Source organism: Rhamphochromis longiceps, linkage group LG3 (assembly GCF_057381845.1).
Source record: "Rhamphochromis longiceps isolate RC_006_pf linkage group LG3, R_longiceps_female_GT1.1, whole genome shotgun sequence".
NCBI lineage: Eukaryota > Metazoa > Chordata > Actinopteri > Cichliformes > Cichlidae > Rhamphochromis > Rhamphochromis longiceps.
Window position 1 is genome coordinate 16,856,477 of NC_140559.1, and position 17,658 is coordinate 16,874,134.

The 17,658-nt window shown below is 41.4% G+C and overlaps 3 protein-coding genes across 3 annotated transcripts in view; 1 reads left to right on the forward strand and 2 right to left on the reverse strand.

Annotated features, from left to right (window-relative positions):
* Nucleotides 1-17,658, forward strand: part of LOC146673191 (polymeric immunoglobulin receptor-like) — a 94,329-nt gene that overhangs the window by 70,427 nt on the left and 6,244 nt on the right. The window lies entirely within an intron of this gene.
* Nucleotides 1-17,658, reverse strand: part of LOC146673192 (butyrophilin-like protein 2) — a 93,307-nt gene that overhangs the window by 53,752 nt on the left and 21,897 nt on the right. The window lies entirely within an intron of this gene.
* LOC146673196 (uncharacterized) lies at nucleotides 5,028-13,946 on the reverse strand. The gene is made up of 2 exons (XM_085401744.1): nucleotides 13,369-13,946; nucleotides 5,028-7,541 (listed from the first exon to the last, which is right to left on the reverse strand). The coding sequence occupies exon 2, from the start codon at nucleotides 7,247-7,249 to the stop codon at nucleotides 5,735-5,737; it is 1,515 nt and encodes a 504-aa protein (XP_085257870.1). The 5' UTR covers nucleotides 7,250-7,541; nucleotides 13,369-13,946; the 3' UTR covers nucleotides 5,028-5,734.

Genomic DNA, 17,658 nt, shown 5'->3' on the forward strand with positions numbered 1-17,658 from the left:
ATGCTCCTCATGCTTACCTCTGGTCTTACCTTTGCTTCTTCCCCTCTGCTTGGATCTTCACCCATGTGCCTGTTGGACTGTCCTCTCCTCTGTAAACTCAGAGACCTCCTTGCCCTCCCCATTACAAATTCTGGCTAAACTTGATAAAAAAAAATACTGTAAAACCTAGGGATGGGTATTGATAAGATTTTAACGATTCCGATTCCATTTTCGATTCTGTTTAACGATTCGATTCTTTATCGATTCTCTTATCGATTCTTTTTTTTTTTTAAAAAAAGGAGAACACTAAGGTCGATTAGCTCAGAGCTTTGTTTTATATCTTCTCTTTGAACAAGATAGAAATTTAGGAGTAACATGACCTTACAAACCCAACAGTGAGATCTTGAGAGATCCAGCCTACGGCTCTTCAATGGGGTGTCACAGGGTCCCCAGGAAAAAAAATTGTAAATGTAAAATAATAAAATAAATATTCTTGTGAGACATATCACATATTGACGGGGTCGGGTTATGTTAAAAAGTATAAATTGTTATACTTTGTTCATTGGTTCAAAGGTACCCCACACTTCTTTTTTTGTTTGCTTGTTTGTTCTGGTGTATTTTTCATTTGAACTGTTACTCTGCCAGAGTACTCATATTTACAAGATGGCATTGAACGCCCCATTGGTGTATCAGGAAAACTATTTTGTACGTATGTTCCTTGAAGGGGATTGAAGTCGTTCTTTTTTCCACCGCAGCGAAGGGCTAGGAGTAGGAGAGGAGCTGCTGTATGTTTTTGTTATCGAATCGATCTGATTGTGAAATAAAGCATATGCAGTGAGAAAGCAACTCCAGGAGTCATCCCTGCCTTAAAGCTGCAACATTCTTCTGTAGCAATAACAAAGTATAACATCAATTGTTCTGTGGCAATTACACAAGAATATCCAGTAATGTCCCTGCCTACAATTAAACACATTCACTTACCAAAAATCGGGGCATCTGCTGTGGCAAATGGGTGCAAGCCTTTGACCACAAACTTAGACACTGCTCGGTGACATTAGTCTATCCTGGCCTGAAAGGAGACGCTACCGGTAGACTGCAGCGAGAACTACCAGCGAGCGCCAGCCAGACTCTGTCTGTCTCTCTCATCATGGTCACCTACATGTACAGTAATGGGGGGGGGGAGAGAAAGATGTCGGAATAAGCGGTTGTACAATCTGCGGGTCTGATTAAGAAACGTGATTTTGATGTCCTGTAAAATACTTTACTGACAAACTGTTACTCCAAAGGAAGTAGAACGCAAGCGAAACCCCCTGGAAGTTACTTTGACAGACCTTCAGGCAGACACAAAGATAAACTTAGAGTGATAAAAATGGCTAACCCCAAGCTAACAGGTAGCCTCTCCGACCATGATTACAACCTTGCTGCTATGCGGGAAGCATGTGAGGATGAAGATATAGAAGAGATGGAACTTCAGAAAGAGATCGGAAGACCCATAGGTGACCACACTCCGTTACCAAGTCCCAATCCCAAAAAAATGAAAAGCAAAATAACTGAGAAGCAGGTGAGCATCGAGAATGTATATGAAGTTTTACTTGGCTTCACAAAGAGATGCGAGGAAAGGTTTGATTCGCTTGAAAAGAAGTTGGAAGCCTTCGAACAACGCATTGAAGTAAATACACAGGCGACCCAAAAAAACAGAGAGGAAATTGACAAGCTGACGACGAAGGTGGAGTCGCTGATGAAGGAAAACAAAGAATTAAAGGAGAGCTGTCGGGAGAGTGCACGTTACCGCAGAAGATGGGACCTCAGAATTTTGGGTCTGACAGAGAAGGACAACGAGAATACACGTGAAACAGTGATCGGCATTCTAACAAGAGTGGTTCCTGTATCAGTGGAAAAACTGCAGCTCATGGTTGATACAGTACACCGACTGGGGAAGAAAGACAATGCAGTGAGCAACAAGGTGCCAAGACCAATCATCATACAGTTCAGCATGAGGACGGCAAGGGATGAAGTATGGAGGAAATCCAAAGAGGCCAGGGTCTGCAAAGAACTGAACATAAAATTTAAAGAAGACTTCTCCAAAGAAGACCGTGAAGCTCGGATCAAGCTGTGGCCCAAGGTGCAGGAAGCTCGAAACAACAGCAAAAGAGCATTCCTAAAGGAGGGTTATGCAATAATAGACGGTAAAAGGATCGATCTGTGAGATGCACTTGAAGAAGTCACTACAAGTTAACCATAAAATGTGGGTATGTATGTGTGTATATATATGTTTATACATACATATCTGTTAAAAATACACAAATAAAAAATAGGAGAGGGTCAAAAAGCAAAGCCGTAGTTAAACGTGGGCTATCCAGAGCTAAAATTGCCGCATATATAAAGGGGTAGTACTGTGATAGGGTCGGAGTACTGTTATGATTACATAGGTAGGACACTAGGCTTATTCCTGCTTCAAGCGCTTTTTTCTTCTTCTAGTAAGTGCCAAGGAAGCCGTTACTGTTCTTGTTTTGTATTTTGTTCTTGCGTTTTTTGTTTTTGTTTTTTCTTTATCTTATAGATGGCTGTTCTATTAAGTTCCTTAAATGTTCGAGGTTTAAAAAACAATGTCAAACGTAAGGCCATGTTCTTATTCTGCAAGGAAATTAAGGCAAACATTTTGTTTTTACAAGAAACACATTCTGGTAAGGAAGAGGAAACATTTTGGAAACATCAATGGGGAGATAGTATTCTTTATTCACATGGTACTACTCACTCAGCAGGAGTTATGATCTTATTCAACAAATTTGCAGGGAGAGTTATTGATCATAAAAGCGACGGAATGGGGCATTGGATCATGGTGTTGGTAGAAGTCTGTGAACAGAAAATTATTCTTATTAACGTGTATGGATACAATAACAGGTCGCTAAATAGAAATATGATGTCTAACTTAAGTAAATTAATTGCAAAGTGGAGTACTACATATGGTTCTACCCAGGTGATAACTGGAGGCGATTTTAACCTGGCTCCTAACTCATGGCTTGACAGACAACCACAAAGAGGAAATCAACCAGAACACGATAGCATTATTTGTGACTTTTGTACGACAACCAATATGATCGATTATTGGAGGATGACAAACCCAAATACGAAGAAATATACTTGGTTTAGTCCATCAAATAAAAACGTATGTTCAAGATTAGATTATTGGCTTGTCTCCCAAACAGTATCATCATATGTTACGAAATGTGAGACCCAGTCAACCCCACTTACTGATCATTGTCTGATAAGTCTCTTATTATCTCTATGTAAACAACAAAGATCTGACAACATATGGAAATTTAACAATAGTTTATTACAAAACGAAGACTTCTGTAAACAAGTTAAAGAACTTAAATCAGAAATTAACAATATGAGCATGACTAATGTCAGTAAATGGGAATGGTTTAAATATAATGTGAAACAATTAGCTATAGAAACGGGAAAGAAAGTGTCTGCCCTACGCGTACGTGAACAGAAAAATCTAATTGAACAAATTCATTTATTATGTGGTAAACCCTGTATGACTGCGGAAGAGTCAGAACGCTTACAATCTTTACAAAATAAGCTAGATGAGGTGTACTTGATTAAAGCTAAAGGAGCATATGTAAGGTCTAGAGCCAAGTGGATTGAACATGGAGAAAAAAATTCATCTTATTTCTATAGTCTAGAGAAGCGTAGACAAACAAAGAAAAAAATAACTAAATTGAGTAAGGATGGTACTATAATTGAGGAACCAAACAAAATAAGTGAGGAAATTAACATGTTCTATAGTAATCTGTATAAATCAAGAACTGAAAAAGAAAATGCAGATATCTTTTTTGATATGATTAAAGATCAGGTTAAAAAATTGGAAGAGGATGATAAAACATGGTTAGAAGAAGATTTGAAAATATCCGAATTAGATACAGCTCTAAAACAAATGAAAAATGGAAAATCGCCTGGAATTGATGGTTTAACGATTGAATTTTATAAAACCTTTTGGCAAGACATTAAAGATTTGTTATTTAATGGCTTTTTGGATTGTTTAAAAAATGAAGAACTATCCCCAACAATGAAAACAGGATTAATAACCTTATTACCCAAACCAAACAAAGATTTACAAATGCTAGACAATTGGAGACCCATAACACTTTTATGTAACGACTACAAATTATTAGCCTTAGTATATGCAAATAGGCTTAAAAGCGTCTTAACCAAATTGATTGATGAGTGCCAATCAGCGTTTATTAAAGGAAGGCAGATTCATAATAACATAAGATTAATATTAGATATGATTGACTATCGATCCTTTATTAATTCAGAAAGTTTAATACTATTTATTGACTTTTTTTAAAGCATTTGATTCAATAGACCATAATTTTTTATTTAGATCTTTAGAACTTTTTGGATTTGGAAACAAATTTTGCAAAGTGATCAAACTGTTCTACAAGCAAATTTATAGTTATGTTTCGCTCAATCCAGGCATAACATCTAGGATAGACATATTCTGTGGAATTCGACAGGGTTGCCCAATTTCTCCAAAATTATTTATTCTTTGCACTCAATTAATGGCTTACCTCATTGTGAACCATTCAGACATCGAAGGAATAAACATTTTTGATATTGAACTGAAAATAAGTCAGTTTGCAGATGACACAGTAATATTTTTAAAGGATAAATCAATACTCGAGAAAGCATTGAATGTCATTTCAATTTTTTCTAAAGCTTCAGGCTTGTGTCTGAACCTAAAGAAGTGTGAACTTTTGCCACTTTATGATTGTTTGGAAAATAGCATGAGGACGATTCCAGTGAAAAATGAAGTTAAGTATCTAGGCATCTATTTAGACAAAGACATCAACACTAGAGAATCAAAAAACCTAAAAGACAAAATTGATGGCATGTCCAAAACACTAAATCATTGGTTGACGAGAGATATTACAATTTTTGGACGCAATCTATTATCTGATAGGTTTGTAGCATAAACCTATTCGCTGGAACGTTAAGGACAATCTGCTACGCAGCAAAAAGCAAGACTCAAGGCACCAAAGTTCTCTGGTTACTCATGCATGAGGGAGACCTGGCTGGAGCCAAGCGTTGTTCCACCACTTGACCACTGTCAGACTCTCAGCCAGATTTCCCCACAGCACTCCTTTTATTGTGGTTACATGAATATGCATAGGGTCATTAACATATAACATCTTACATAGGTATACATGTGAACAAAGAATACTGTGTGTGTGTGTGTGTGTGTGTGTGTGTGTGTGTGTGTGTGTGTGTGTGTGTGTGTGTGTGTGTGTGTGTGTGTGTGTGTCAAAGGTCATATAACAACATGAAAGCACGAAGGCAATCATCCTTGGTCAGGAAGAGGGTAGACTAGACCCCCCCCGGTAAGGAAGTCCAGCAGTTCATCTAAACAGAAAAGCACTTAGACTAAAACAAATGTAGCTACGTTAATCCTACCATAAAACAATAAAACAAGATGCGACCTCTTCCCATGCCCCCAAGATGCAGGTGTGCATTCCAGTGTGGAATACACACCAAGCCTCTGTAGCCTGTTAAAGATCACACAACTTATCACTACACAATTGATTATACACCTCTAAGCATATATGATTAAATGTTTCCTAATACAAATGACAATAATAAACTCTAAACCCAACATCACCACCCTGTATTGTCATTTTTTAAGGCTATACGGCATATATATATCTTCAGCTCTACACCACTTGTCAACATTTTCAGTGCAGGCTTCATTTCATACACACATATTAGCCTTAGCATCCATGTCACTCTGCTGCAACAGTATGTAATTGGTAAAGGTGTTAGCAATCATTCTATTCACCATCGATCTTACACATGGCAAAATGCAACCTGTAAACAAGCAAAGCAACGCCAATAATGTAAGAATGGGAGTCAAAAACCGTAAGAACATATTCCACCATGGTCCAGATGTCAACCAGGCTATCCAGCCTTGTGACGCGTCTCCTCCTGATGTGTGGTCTGCCACATATTTCTGCAGAGCAGTTAAGTTCTGCAGTGCCTCATAGATGTCTCCTCCAGTCGTATATCCATCCGGAATAAACGTACAACACGTCTCTCCAATCAGCTTACACACTCCTCCTCGTGATGCTGTTATCAAGTCTAGGGTCAGCCTGTTTTGCAGTACCATCGTTCTGATGGCCTGTTGCTCCTCCGCTAAGGCTGTTCCCAGAGTCTTAGTGAGATTAATGTGTCGCAGTAAGGCATATCGGTTGATCTCCACATGATCCCGCACCTCTGCAACTCCGATGTTTGGGATCAAACTTTGGAAGAACTTAGCTCCTCCACTCCAAATGCGGAATTCTCGTGGCACTCCAGTGTCTACTGTCACTCCAAACGAGTCAGGTGAGGCTAAATTCACCTCACGCTTCTGTCGGTTGCTAGGGTGATGTTCAACTCTGTCCATGAAGAAGACATGATCGGATAATTTCACCACGGCACACAATCCTCCCCATCCCTCAGGGAGTGATAGATAGGCTTTATGTCCACACAGGAAATACCAATCAGCCAAAACTCTTGTTCCTTTACTGCTCGGCACCGTCCTTGAACATCCTGTCCACTCCTGACTCTTTGCCTTTACTGGTATCCTGTAAGCCCGGTTGGACTTGCATTCAGTCCTCCTTAATGTCAAGTTCTCAGCGCACTTTGCATCGGTCAAGCATTTCATACACCTGCTCTCATTCTCTGGAGGGCAGTAGGTGTATATGTATCCACATAAGTGAAGCGGCAACTCCCCCACTGACAATGATCCATTGTTCATCACACACAACGGCAATTGGGCTGTATTCAGCTTGTTCAGCAATATTATGTCCGGCAGTGGGTCTGACACTTGAGGCCAGGCCAATAAGTCAGTTTGCTCAGAACAATTCATGTTTAGAAGTGGTGACTTACTCCAGGTGATGTTCAGAGGTGTACTGTAATTGGCCTGGGACCAGAGGACTCTGTTGCCAGGATGAGTTGCTAAGCCCAACAGACACCAACTCCTGTCCTTTGATATGCTGTACGGCCACAGTCCAGATGTATATGCGGATAACGGCATATGAGCACACACATAGCAGTCTGTCCTATTGTTCAAGTGAGCAGTTGTATTCATAAACTGCCACCAAAAGTTTGTAGAATAGCCATGAGGGTATTGGGTGTGGTTTCCTTGAACATACAGGGTCTCCACAGCTGACCATGATGACATCAAAGCCATTACACCCAGCAGGGTAGACAACACTTTACCAGCCATTCTGATGAGTACCTGTGGCTCAGTTGGTTTCTTCACCGGATTGAGACGAGGGGCCCTGGAGGCTTTCCCCCCCCTTTGTACCCGGTCTTCCTGCCACTTACTCCGAGCTGGCCTGGATGTGTGTCACCTTCTTGCAGTGGCTTTGGTGTATCCAGGTGGGTCGTTGTGCAATTTTCACAGCTGTCGGTGTTGTCAGCAGAGCCTGGTATGGTCCGTCCCACCGTGGCTTTGACCAGCACTTCCTCTTTATGACCTTTATCAGCACCCAGTCCCCTGGCTTCAGACGTTCTTCCTGTACAGAAACAGAATCATCTGGCAGATTATTTGCACTCATGACTTCTTTGCTTTTCAGCATTTTAATCATCCAGTCTGCTAGTGTGTTTTCTTCTTCTGCTTTATCATTATCATTACAGAACACTGGAACTCTAAATGGCCTGCCATATATTATTTCAAAAGGCGTTAGGCCATTATCAGTTGGCGTGATTCTCATATACATTTTCACTAGCTCAATGCAGTCTACCCATGTTCTGCCTGTTTCCTCCATTGTTTTCCTGAGTCTCAGCTTTACTGTGCCATTAGTCCTTTCAACCAGCCCTGCACTCTGGGGGTGATATGAGCAGTGCGTTTTCAGTGTTATCCCCAGACGTTGTGACATTTTCTCAATTACTTCATTCACAAAATGAGGACCATTGTCACTGTAAATAGTCTGGGGGATCCCATGCTCTGGGATCACATTTTTGCATATTACTTTAGCCACTGAAATAGCATCTGCTTTCTTAGTGGGGACAACTTCTACCCACTTTGAGAACGGGCACACAATCACCAGGCAGTACCTGTAGGTGTTACAGTTAGACAACTCAATGAAATCCATATGGATTACTTCAAATGGGTAGCTGGGTCTGGGAAACCTTCCTCTCCTAGGTCTGAGGTTTCCCTGAGCATTATGTTTACAACATATTAAACATGCTTTACAAAAATGTTTTGAATAAGCATTGAATCCCAGTGTGAAAAACTGCCGTTCGACTGCTGCTAACATCCCGGCTGTTGAGACATGGCAGAGCCCATGGCTCAAAATTGCAGCAGTCCTATATAAGTTTTTAGGCAATATAGGTTTATCACAAAGATAGTAGACATCACCTCTCAGGCTTGCTCCTTTAGTGAGCCACAGCTGTTTCTCAGCTGGAGGTGAGTGTGACTGCATGTCTGCCAGCACATCATGTGTGATGGGCATAGTTTGCTCCTGTGCCGCCAGAATATGAACCCCATGTGTTCCAAGGGCTGCTTCCTTTGCAATTTTGTCTGCAAAGGCGTTGCCCAGTACAATGGGGTCAGTGCCACGTGTGTGTGCTGCACATTTGCAAACTGCAACTTTACTAGGCAGTAAGACTGCTTTCAACAGGGCCTGCAACAATGTCGCATGCTCCACAGGTTTCCCTGTTGAAGTTGTCATGCCTCGTCTTGACCACTGAGCGGCAAAGAAATGAAGTGTAGCATATGCATACTGACTGTCTGTATATATAGTCACTGCCTGCCCTTCAGCTGCTTTACAGGCTTCCGTCAGAGCCACTATCTCAGCTGCTTGGGCAGACATGGAATGTGATAACTGCCCAGCACGGATGACCTGCACATCATCCACAACAGCAAAGCCTGTTTTAGTCTTTCCCTCCGCTGTTTTAAAACTGGAACCATCAACAAACCAAATCTTGCCCTCAGTGAGTGGTATGTCCGTTAAATCACTTCTAGGTTTACACTGTGTTTCCACATGCTCACTACACACATGTGGTGTACCCTCCTCCTCTGTGGGCAACAATGTAGAGGGATTCAAAGTAGTACACCGCTTAATAGTTATGTGTGGCTGGGAGAGCAACAGTGACATTAAAGACAAGTGTCTGGCAGGTGACAAGAATGTCATTTTAGTCTGCAGCAATAAAACATCAACCTCATGTGGGACCAGCAGGGTCAAAGGGTGAAACAAAACAATTTCACCAGAACACTTTACGGCTTCAGCGGCTGCACACACAGATCGCACACAGTGAGGTAAGGCACAAGCCACAGGATCCAGCCTCTTAGAATAATAAGCTACTGGCTTCATGCCACCTCCACATTTTTGTGCTAACATGGATGTCATAAAATGTCCTTTACAGTCAACAGTTTGAACAAAAGGCTTGTTATAATCTGGAAGCCCTAGAACCGATGCTCCTGTCAGCATCTGTTTCAGCGTGCACAAAGCTTGCTCCCCCTCAGGGGTCCAACTTAAACTTTCTGACATAGCCAAAGGCTTACTGTACATCATATCTAATAATGGCTGCGCAATTTCAGAGTAATGGGGCATCCACGATCGACAGAAATTTAGCAACCCTAGGAATTGCATCATGTGTTTCTTTGTCACTGGCCTAGGTGCTGCCAAGATGGCTGTTTTCCTCTCTGGGTGTATGCTTTTCCCTGCTGCACTAAGCAGATGTCCTAAAAATTTCACTTCTGTCTTTACCCACTGTAGCTTTGAAAGTGAGGCCTTGTTACCTGTCTCAGCTAAGTGAGTCAGCAATGCCAATGATATGTCTTTGCAGTTCTTCTCTGAATTGGATGCAATTAAAATGTCATCGACATATACCAACATCTGTGAATGTGATGGAATCACAAAATCAGACAGACAATTTGTAATATTCTGTGTGAAAATTGTAGGACTATCACAAAAACCTTGCGGCAGTCTGGTGTATGTGTATTTTTTGCCTTGATACGTGAAACCAAACCAGCCTTGCGAATTCTCATGTACTGGTATGGAAAAGAAAGCATTACTTAAATCTACCACGGTGAAGTGTGTCTTGTCTGGCTTAAGCTGATTTAACAAGGTGTGGGGGTCGGGGACGCATGGAGCTATACTCTCCACTGCTTGATTTACAGCTCTTAAATCTTGAATCATGCGCCACGACTGTGAATCAGCCTTTCTAACTGGGAAGATGGGTGTGTTACATGCTGCTTGTGGAGCTTCAACTAGTATCCCTGCCTTAATCATATCCTCTATTACTGGTTTAATGCCTTCTACTGCATCAGGCTTTAAGGGATATTGTTTCACTCTTGGCCTAAAAGACGTTTTGGGTTTTATAACTACTGGACTCGCTGTTGTTATTAACCCCACATCAGTCTTCCCAGTAGACCAGAGCTTCTCTGGGACCTGTTTAAGCTCCGGGTGATCTTTGACATCTACAACATATCATTCTGCTGTGTCATTCTCACTCCCCTTTAAATGTGTTTGTGGTGTAGTGTGTGTCACCCATCCCAGCTTTTTACGAAAGATGCTGTGCTGCACGTCTGTCTCCCAACCCCCTCCAGCTTGCTGCCACATTCTAACACTCTCCCCCTGTCTCACCAAAGATGCTAAGTCTGTCCACTCGGCTGTGACACTCTTTGTCAGTGAAATGTGTGGTGTTTGCCCTGTAAAGAGTTGTTGTGCAGCTTCAGAAAGGATCACACTACATCCAGCCATGGTTTCACCATCAGTATATATCGCTTTTATGGTGATTCTCTGTGGCCCTAATTTCAGCACTTTATCTGTGTAGGCCTCATCAGGCCCAGGCATGGTCTTAAATCTCAGTGTGACATGCAAATCATCTGGTGGCTGTATGTCATGGCTAGTTGTCAACATTTCCTCAGCTGCAGCTAACAGTTTACAGTTTATTTGATCAGGTCTGGAGGCCGACAGGTCAAGTGTCCAGTAATAATGCAAATCCCCACTGCCCTGATGAACCATTGTCTCAGCAGTTTCACCTTTTCCTGCAGCTATCATCCCAATGGATGTTGGAATTATTGAAATTCCAAGTTTCATCATCATATCTCTTCCCAAGAGGTTCACCGGACAAGTTGGGCACATTACAACTGAACTCTGAACTGCCTCTCCTGTGGTAGGATCTCTAATCCAGACTGGTTTAGAGATTCTATGCTGATTTAACTGACCATTTGCAGACTTCACATAAATTGTGCCATTTGAAGGGTCAACTCCTGACACATGATCTTTTAAAACAGTTTTATCTGCACCTGAATCACACAGAAATTGAACAGTTTTGCCTTGCACAGTTAACGTGCGAACTGGTTTTACTTCTTTCCCTGACAGATTTAACAATACTTCAGTCAAATCTAGAGTCTGAAACACAGGCTGTTGTAAATTCTGGCAAAGTAAGGGATCATTTGTACATGTATGTGTGTTAGCAGTGTCAACAGGTGCTAGTCATTTATTATAATAAGGGTTTCTTGGATCAGGGCGTTTATACTCTTCAGGCATGCGATCAGGACACTCCCTTGCGTGATGGCCCATTTCCCCACATGCATAGCACTTATCATCTCTTTTACCACGGTTATCCTGGGGTCGCCATGGGCCTCTACCTCTCCTATTCCTGCCTCTGTTTTGCCCTCTTCCAGCCTGTCCCTGAAACAAAATTTCATCTACTAAAAAGGCAGCGGCCTCAGTGTTTTGTGACTTCTTTTTTTTATTTTTAATAACTTCCTGTGCATGGCGGGCCCAGTTCATGCATTCAACGGACCCATCAGTGTTCTGATTGACATTTTGTTTCCTGATGAGAGCAGCAATGCGTGGATGGAAGCCATTCATCAAAGCATGTTTTAACTGCTGCTGATATGGGCTGGCCTTCTCTGCACTCTCTTCAAGGCCACTATGTTCTTTGAAAACTTCCTCTATTCTTGCCCTGAACTCATGAACATCCTCTCCTTCCTTCTGAATGCATTGGGCAATTTTGTTGTAATCTACAGAAGCTTTAAAGGTATTTCTAAGACGCTCATAAACCCCGTCAACTTGGCCTCTTAAATTTGCATGGCCATAGGGTAGGACGGTATTACCATCCCTCCCTGTGTAGGTGCCTCGCACCCGAGCCCAGTTATATGTGAGACACTTCTTAAAGGTGGCTTCTGTTTCCTGACCGTTTAAACGATACGAGGAGCAGAGTTGCTTGTGTCGGGCGATAAATTCATCAACATTAGTCAACGGGTTTCCTAAATCTTTACATGCCTCTGCACATTCAGATTCAGTCCATGGCCTGTAAACACAAATAACACGGCTTCGGTCATCCTCAACACCAAAATGGGGATTCGCGACCTCCACCATGGGAAAGGTATCATGGAAAGGGGAGGCAGGCATAGCAGATGCACTCGCCTCATGGCTTTTAGATTTGGATCTAGTGTTATAAGGACTTAAATATTCTGCTGCGGCATCCCCAAACTCCAGCCGTACTCTGTCCTCCTCCTCTCTCTCTCTCTCTCTTCTCCTGCTCCTGCTTTTCTTCCTCCTCTCTGACCTCTCTCTCTCTCTCTAATGCTGCTCTACGCTGTTGGTCCTTTAACGTCAGCACCACTGAATTAGACCGCACCGTTTCATCTTCAGGTTTCACAGCTAATGCCTGCAAAGCTGCTCTCTTTGCATTCACTGCCTCCTGTCTTTTCTGCGCCTGCTCTAACCACAATTTAGCGGACGCCAGTTGTAACTCTCGCTCCTGTTTCAATTTCCCTGTCGCACAGGCTGCTTTTACTGTCAACTGATCTACTAACATTTGACATTGTCCTACAACCAATTTACCTTCAAAATCATATTTCTTGCGCCAATGTCCTAAATACTTTGTGCTACCGGGAGCGAATTTCATCATAAACTTCTCGTCACCCTCTGGCACACTCTTGGTAGCTTGGGAACCCATAATAACAACAACAACAACAACAACAACAACAACAACAACAACAACAACTGCTGACATCACAGGCCACGTGCTCTGCTCTGCACGCACTCACACAAACACACTCACACAACAACAAAAAATTAACACGAAATAGGCCTATCGTCCAGCACAAATGGACTCCGCGGAACTTCTCAACACCTCACTGAGCGGTGGAGAACTCACTACAGTACCCCACAAAGCGGTCTGTATTTTAACCAAAATAAAGTTCGAACTGCGCAACAATGCGACTTAATGCTTCTGTACTAAAACCCCACTGAGCGGCTTTGTACATCGCCCCACTGAGACGGCGAATTTTAGCCCCACTGAGCGGCCACGGGCAACACCCCACTGAGCGGTGAAGACGTAATTATAGCTATAAACTCTTTTTTTTTTTTTTTTTCTTACTTGGAGTTGCTTATTGCGTGTAGCGTCAGTCCCGAATCCCATCAATCGCCATCCATCGAGGAGAAAAAAACAGACGGCTAATCCACCGGCCCGATGACGAATTCTCACGCCTCAGGACTTTGTTGCAGGACCTCTATAAGTCCTGGCTGACGTCAGTCTTTCGGTGTGTCTCTTTTCCCCTCGGTGAACGTCGACTCCAGGGATCCGGCTCTCGAAGGACCAATTAATGATAGGTTTGTAGCATAAACCTATTCGCTGGAACGTTAAGGACAATCTGCTACGCAGCAAAAAGCAAGACTCAAGGCACCAAAGTTCTCTGGTTACTCATGCATGAGGGAGACCTGGCTGGAGCCAAGCGTCGTTCCACCACTTGACCACTGTCAGACTCTCAGCCAGGTTTCCCCACAGCACTCCTTTTATTGTGGTTACATGAATATGCATAGGGTCATTAACATATAACATCTTACATAGGTATACATGTGAACAAAGAATACTGTGTGTGTGTGTGTGTGTGTGTGTGTGTGTGTGTGTGTGTGTGTGTGTGTGTGTGTGTGTGTGTCAAAGGTCATATAACAACATGAAAGCACGAAGGCAATCATCCTTGGTCAGGAAGAGGGTAGACTAGACCCCCCCCGGTAAGGAAGTCCAGCAGTTCATCTAAACAGAAAAGCACTTAGACTAAAACAAATGTAGCTACGTTAATCCTACCATAAAACAATAAAACAAGATGCGACCTCTTCCCATGCCCCCAAGATGCAGGTGTGCATTCCAGTGTGGAATACACACCAAGCCTCTGTAGCCTGTTAAAGATCACACAACTTATCACTACACAATTGATTATACACCTCTAAGCATATATGATTAAATGTTTCCTAATACAAATGACAATAATAAACTCTAAACCCAACATTATCCAAATCAGAGGGCGTCTCAAAGATGGTTTATCCAGCATACTCACTATACATTACCCCGAAAAGCATTAAAAAGATTAACTCTATAATCTATCAATTCATTTGGCGCAATAAAACACATTACATTAAAAAATCACAACTTGTCAAAGATTACGCTAAAGGTGGTATAAAGTCAATTGATTTTCAATCAATGGTTGGAGTATTTAAAATAAACTGGATAAAAGCCTTCCTCTTGAAACCTGACTCCATATGGTTCCATATCCCAAAAAATATTTTCAAAAAGGTGGGAGGGTTGGATTTTCTCCTGAAATGTGATTTTGATATATTGAAGTTGCCTGTGAAACTGTCAGAATATCATAAGCAGGTCTTGTCTTATTGGAAGATGGTGTTTGCCCATAACTTTTCACCACATTGCTCCACCTTGTGGAATAACAGAACAATTACAATTAATAAGAAGTCATTGTTTATTAAAGAGTGGTTTGAAAAAAACATAATCTTTATAACAGACTTACTTGATGAAAGGGGTCTGTTTCTCTCAGTGGGTATTTTTAATGCGAAGTTTAACATTCAGTGTTCCCTTAGAGAATATGACAAGGTTTGTAAGGCAATCCCCTTACCTCTGTTGAGTTTGATTCAAGGTTATTTGTATTACTCTAAGGCACAAATTAGTCTACCTTCTTTACATCTAAACCAGATTCCTTTGACGGATAAAAACTGTAATAATAAAACCATGAACAAGATATTTAAAAACAAATTATTTCACGACTTTAACAGTAACACAAAACTAAAAGGGAGTAATGTTAAAATAACGAACAAATATACGCACTTTTTAAAATGGCCTATCCCCCCCAAAGTCAAAGAAATGCAATTTAAAATAATTAATGGATATTACCCAGCAGCTGAAATGCTTAAAAAAAGGTTTGGGTTTGAGGTAGAGCCATGTGGATTTTGTTTTTTTCCTGCTCAGTAACAACTGACTTTTGGCAAGATCTAGTAGACTGGTTGAGTATAAGAATAGATGGGATGACCCCACTGACTCTAACACAAGTTTTATATAATAATGGTGATCCATCTAAGGAACTGTCCATGCTACACAAGGTGGTGATAATTATGGGCAAATACCACATACACAAATGCAAATGGCAAAGTAAAAGACCTTCCCTAACTGTATTGAAAATTGAATTAAAATCTTTTTTGTCATCTTTAGAATTACTGAGGGATTCATGTAAAGAGGCTGCTTTGATATGCGACAATGGGACTCAATCTCTATCCTTTTAATGATTGTGTTTTTGGTGTACTAAGTAAGCCACATGTATGTTAAAGTGTTCGCAGAAAGGAAACTGTTATATGTCATAAAAATGGCCTTCATATATTTATGTATATGTATATATGTGGTTTTTTTTTTTTTTTTTTTTTTTTTTTGTTTGTTTTGTTTTTTTTCGTTTGATTTCTTATTCAACCTTTTCAAGATGTTGTTGCACAAATGTTGTCTCCCAACGAGAGATTGTAATATGTGCATAAATTTAATTAAAGTATTTAAAAAAAAAAAAAAAAAAAAAAAAAAAAACATGTACAGTAATGGCAGGTCTTGTAATAAGGCAGATTGCGCTAACATAATATGCACTGTTAGTTGATTATTTACCTGCCGCATTAACGGGAGAGGACGTGCAAACGTTAGCGCTGCTGCTGGGTTGAGAGTCACGAGTCCGGAGCGGAATTAAAAACGCGTGTCATCGCGTGTTTTGTGAGCAAATGCTTTTGCATATTCGTAGTGTTTCCTCCCTTAAATGAAATATCTACTTTGCAAGTTGCCCTGTTGTCATCGGTTCTCATAAAGTATAATCAAACTTTTGAGCGTTTGAGCCGCTTAGGCGCCGTGTTTCCTGCCAGGTAAATGATGCTCCGCAACGTGGTGACGTCATTCGGGGCGACTGGAATCGATAAGGGAATCGTTTGCAAAAATGGCAAACGATTCCAAGGAATTGAAACAGTGGGAACCGGTTCTCAACAAGAACCGGTTTTCGATACCCATCCCTAGTAAAACCAATGTGTCCTGCATTTGAGTCCAATTATCATGAACATAATTTCTCTCTTTTTAGTTAATAGATCAGATTGTGTGCTTTATAACATGTTTCCTTTATTTGCCTTTTCTTTCTGTGGTCATGTTAAAAAGCAGAGTGTAGTATATTGTTAGAGAATTGAGCCTGTCCACAGTAAAATAGTCACTTCTTTAAACTTAGTCCAAAATGGTGAGAAGAACCTTAACCTCACCTCAGAGTCTGACCTTAAACAACATTCAGTGTTCTGGGGCCTGTTCTTCGTACCGCGCTAAGTGAGTTAGCTGGATGAGATTGTTGACGATTTCGCGTGATCCTGGATCGTTCGGTTCCCCGAAGCCCATCCGGGACTTGCTGTCATAGCAACAGAGCCGTAAGCGTAAACCTGCTGGGGAGCAGGTTTACTTTATGTAAACAGGATTAGATCGCGGCCACGCAGGTATGTCCGCGTCATTCATACGAAAGCAACAGCGATATTCCACCACTGTTTCACCATAAATAAATAACATCAATGTAACTAAAGATAATGCAGCACTTGATCCTTTTATTGATGTCACACAGATACATACAGGTCATTTCCTAAAAAAGGGAAATGTACTATTAACATTCTATTACATGTATGTGATTATTACAGATGTAATTCATATTTCAGAGTAGTAATTGGAAATTACTTCGTGTAATCAAGATGAGAGACCACGGCTATAAAAGCGAAGGTGGATTTGGGAAGCCTGTCGCAGCCATGTCCTGTCCGTATACGCGACCAACCCATTGCGGAAGGTGCAAGATTGATAAGGAGAGTCCTCAGAATTCAGCGTATATTGCGGGACAGACAGGATCCTTTAGCTCAGCGCGACAGTGTGCTCATAGAGAGATATCGATTTTCCCGTGAGGGTATTATTCACTTAACCAACTTGTTGACGAGGGGGTGCAGGACCACCACCTGTCTTTTTTTTTGCTCTGCCCTTTTCTTGGTTGCTGTTATGAACAAACAAACAGATTATTTCAGGGTCTCTTTCCAAGAGACTAAAAGCAATATAAGTGATAAATATTACCATTCTGTAGAATATTCTTATATTTCACTTTTACTTGTTCCCATGTTCTAGTGGGTCCTGTTGTGGCTCTAATGTGAAAGGGGATATAATATAACATATTATAATATAATATAATGTAATATAATATTGGATAATATGGTGTGATATGATAAATCTACCCTACCGCCTACTGGTGTTGGCCAGAGGGGCCGATGGCGCGATATGGCAGCCTCGCTTCTGTCAGTCTGCCCCAGGGCAGCTGTGGCTACAACCGTAGCTGCCTCCACCAGT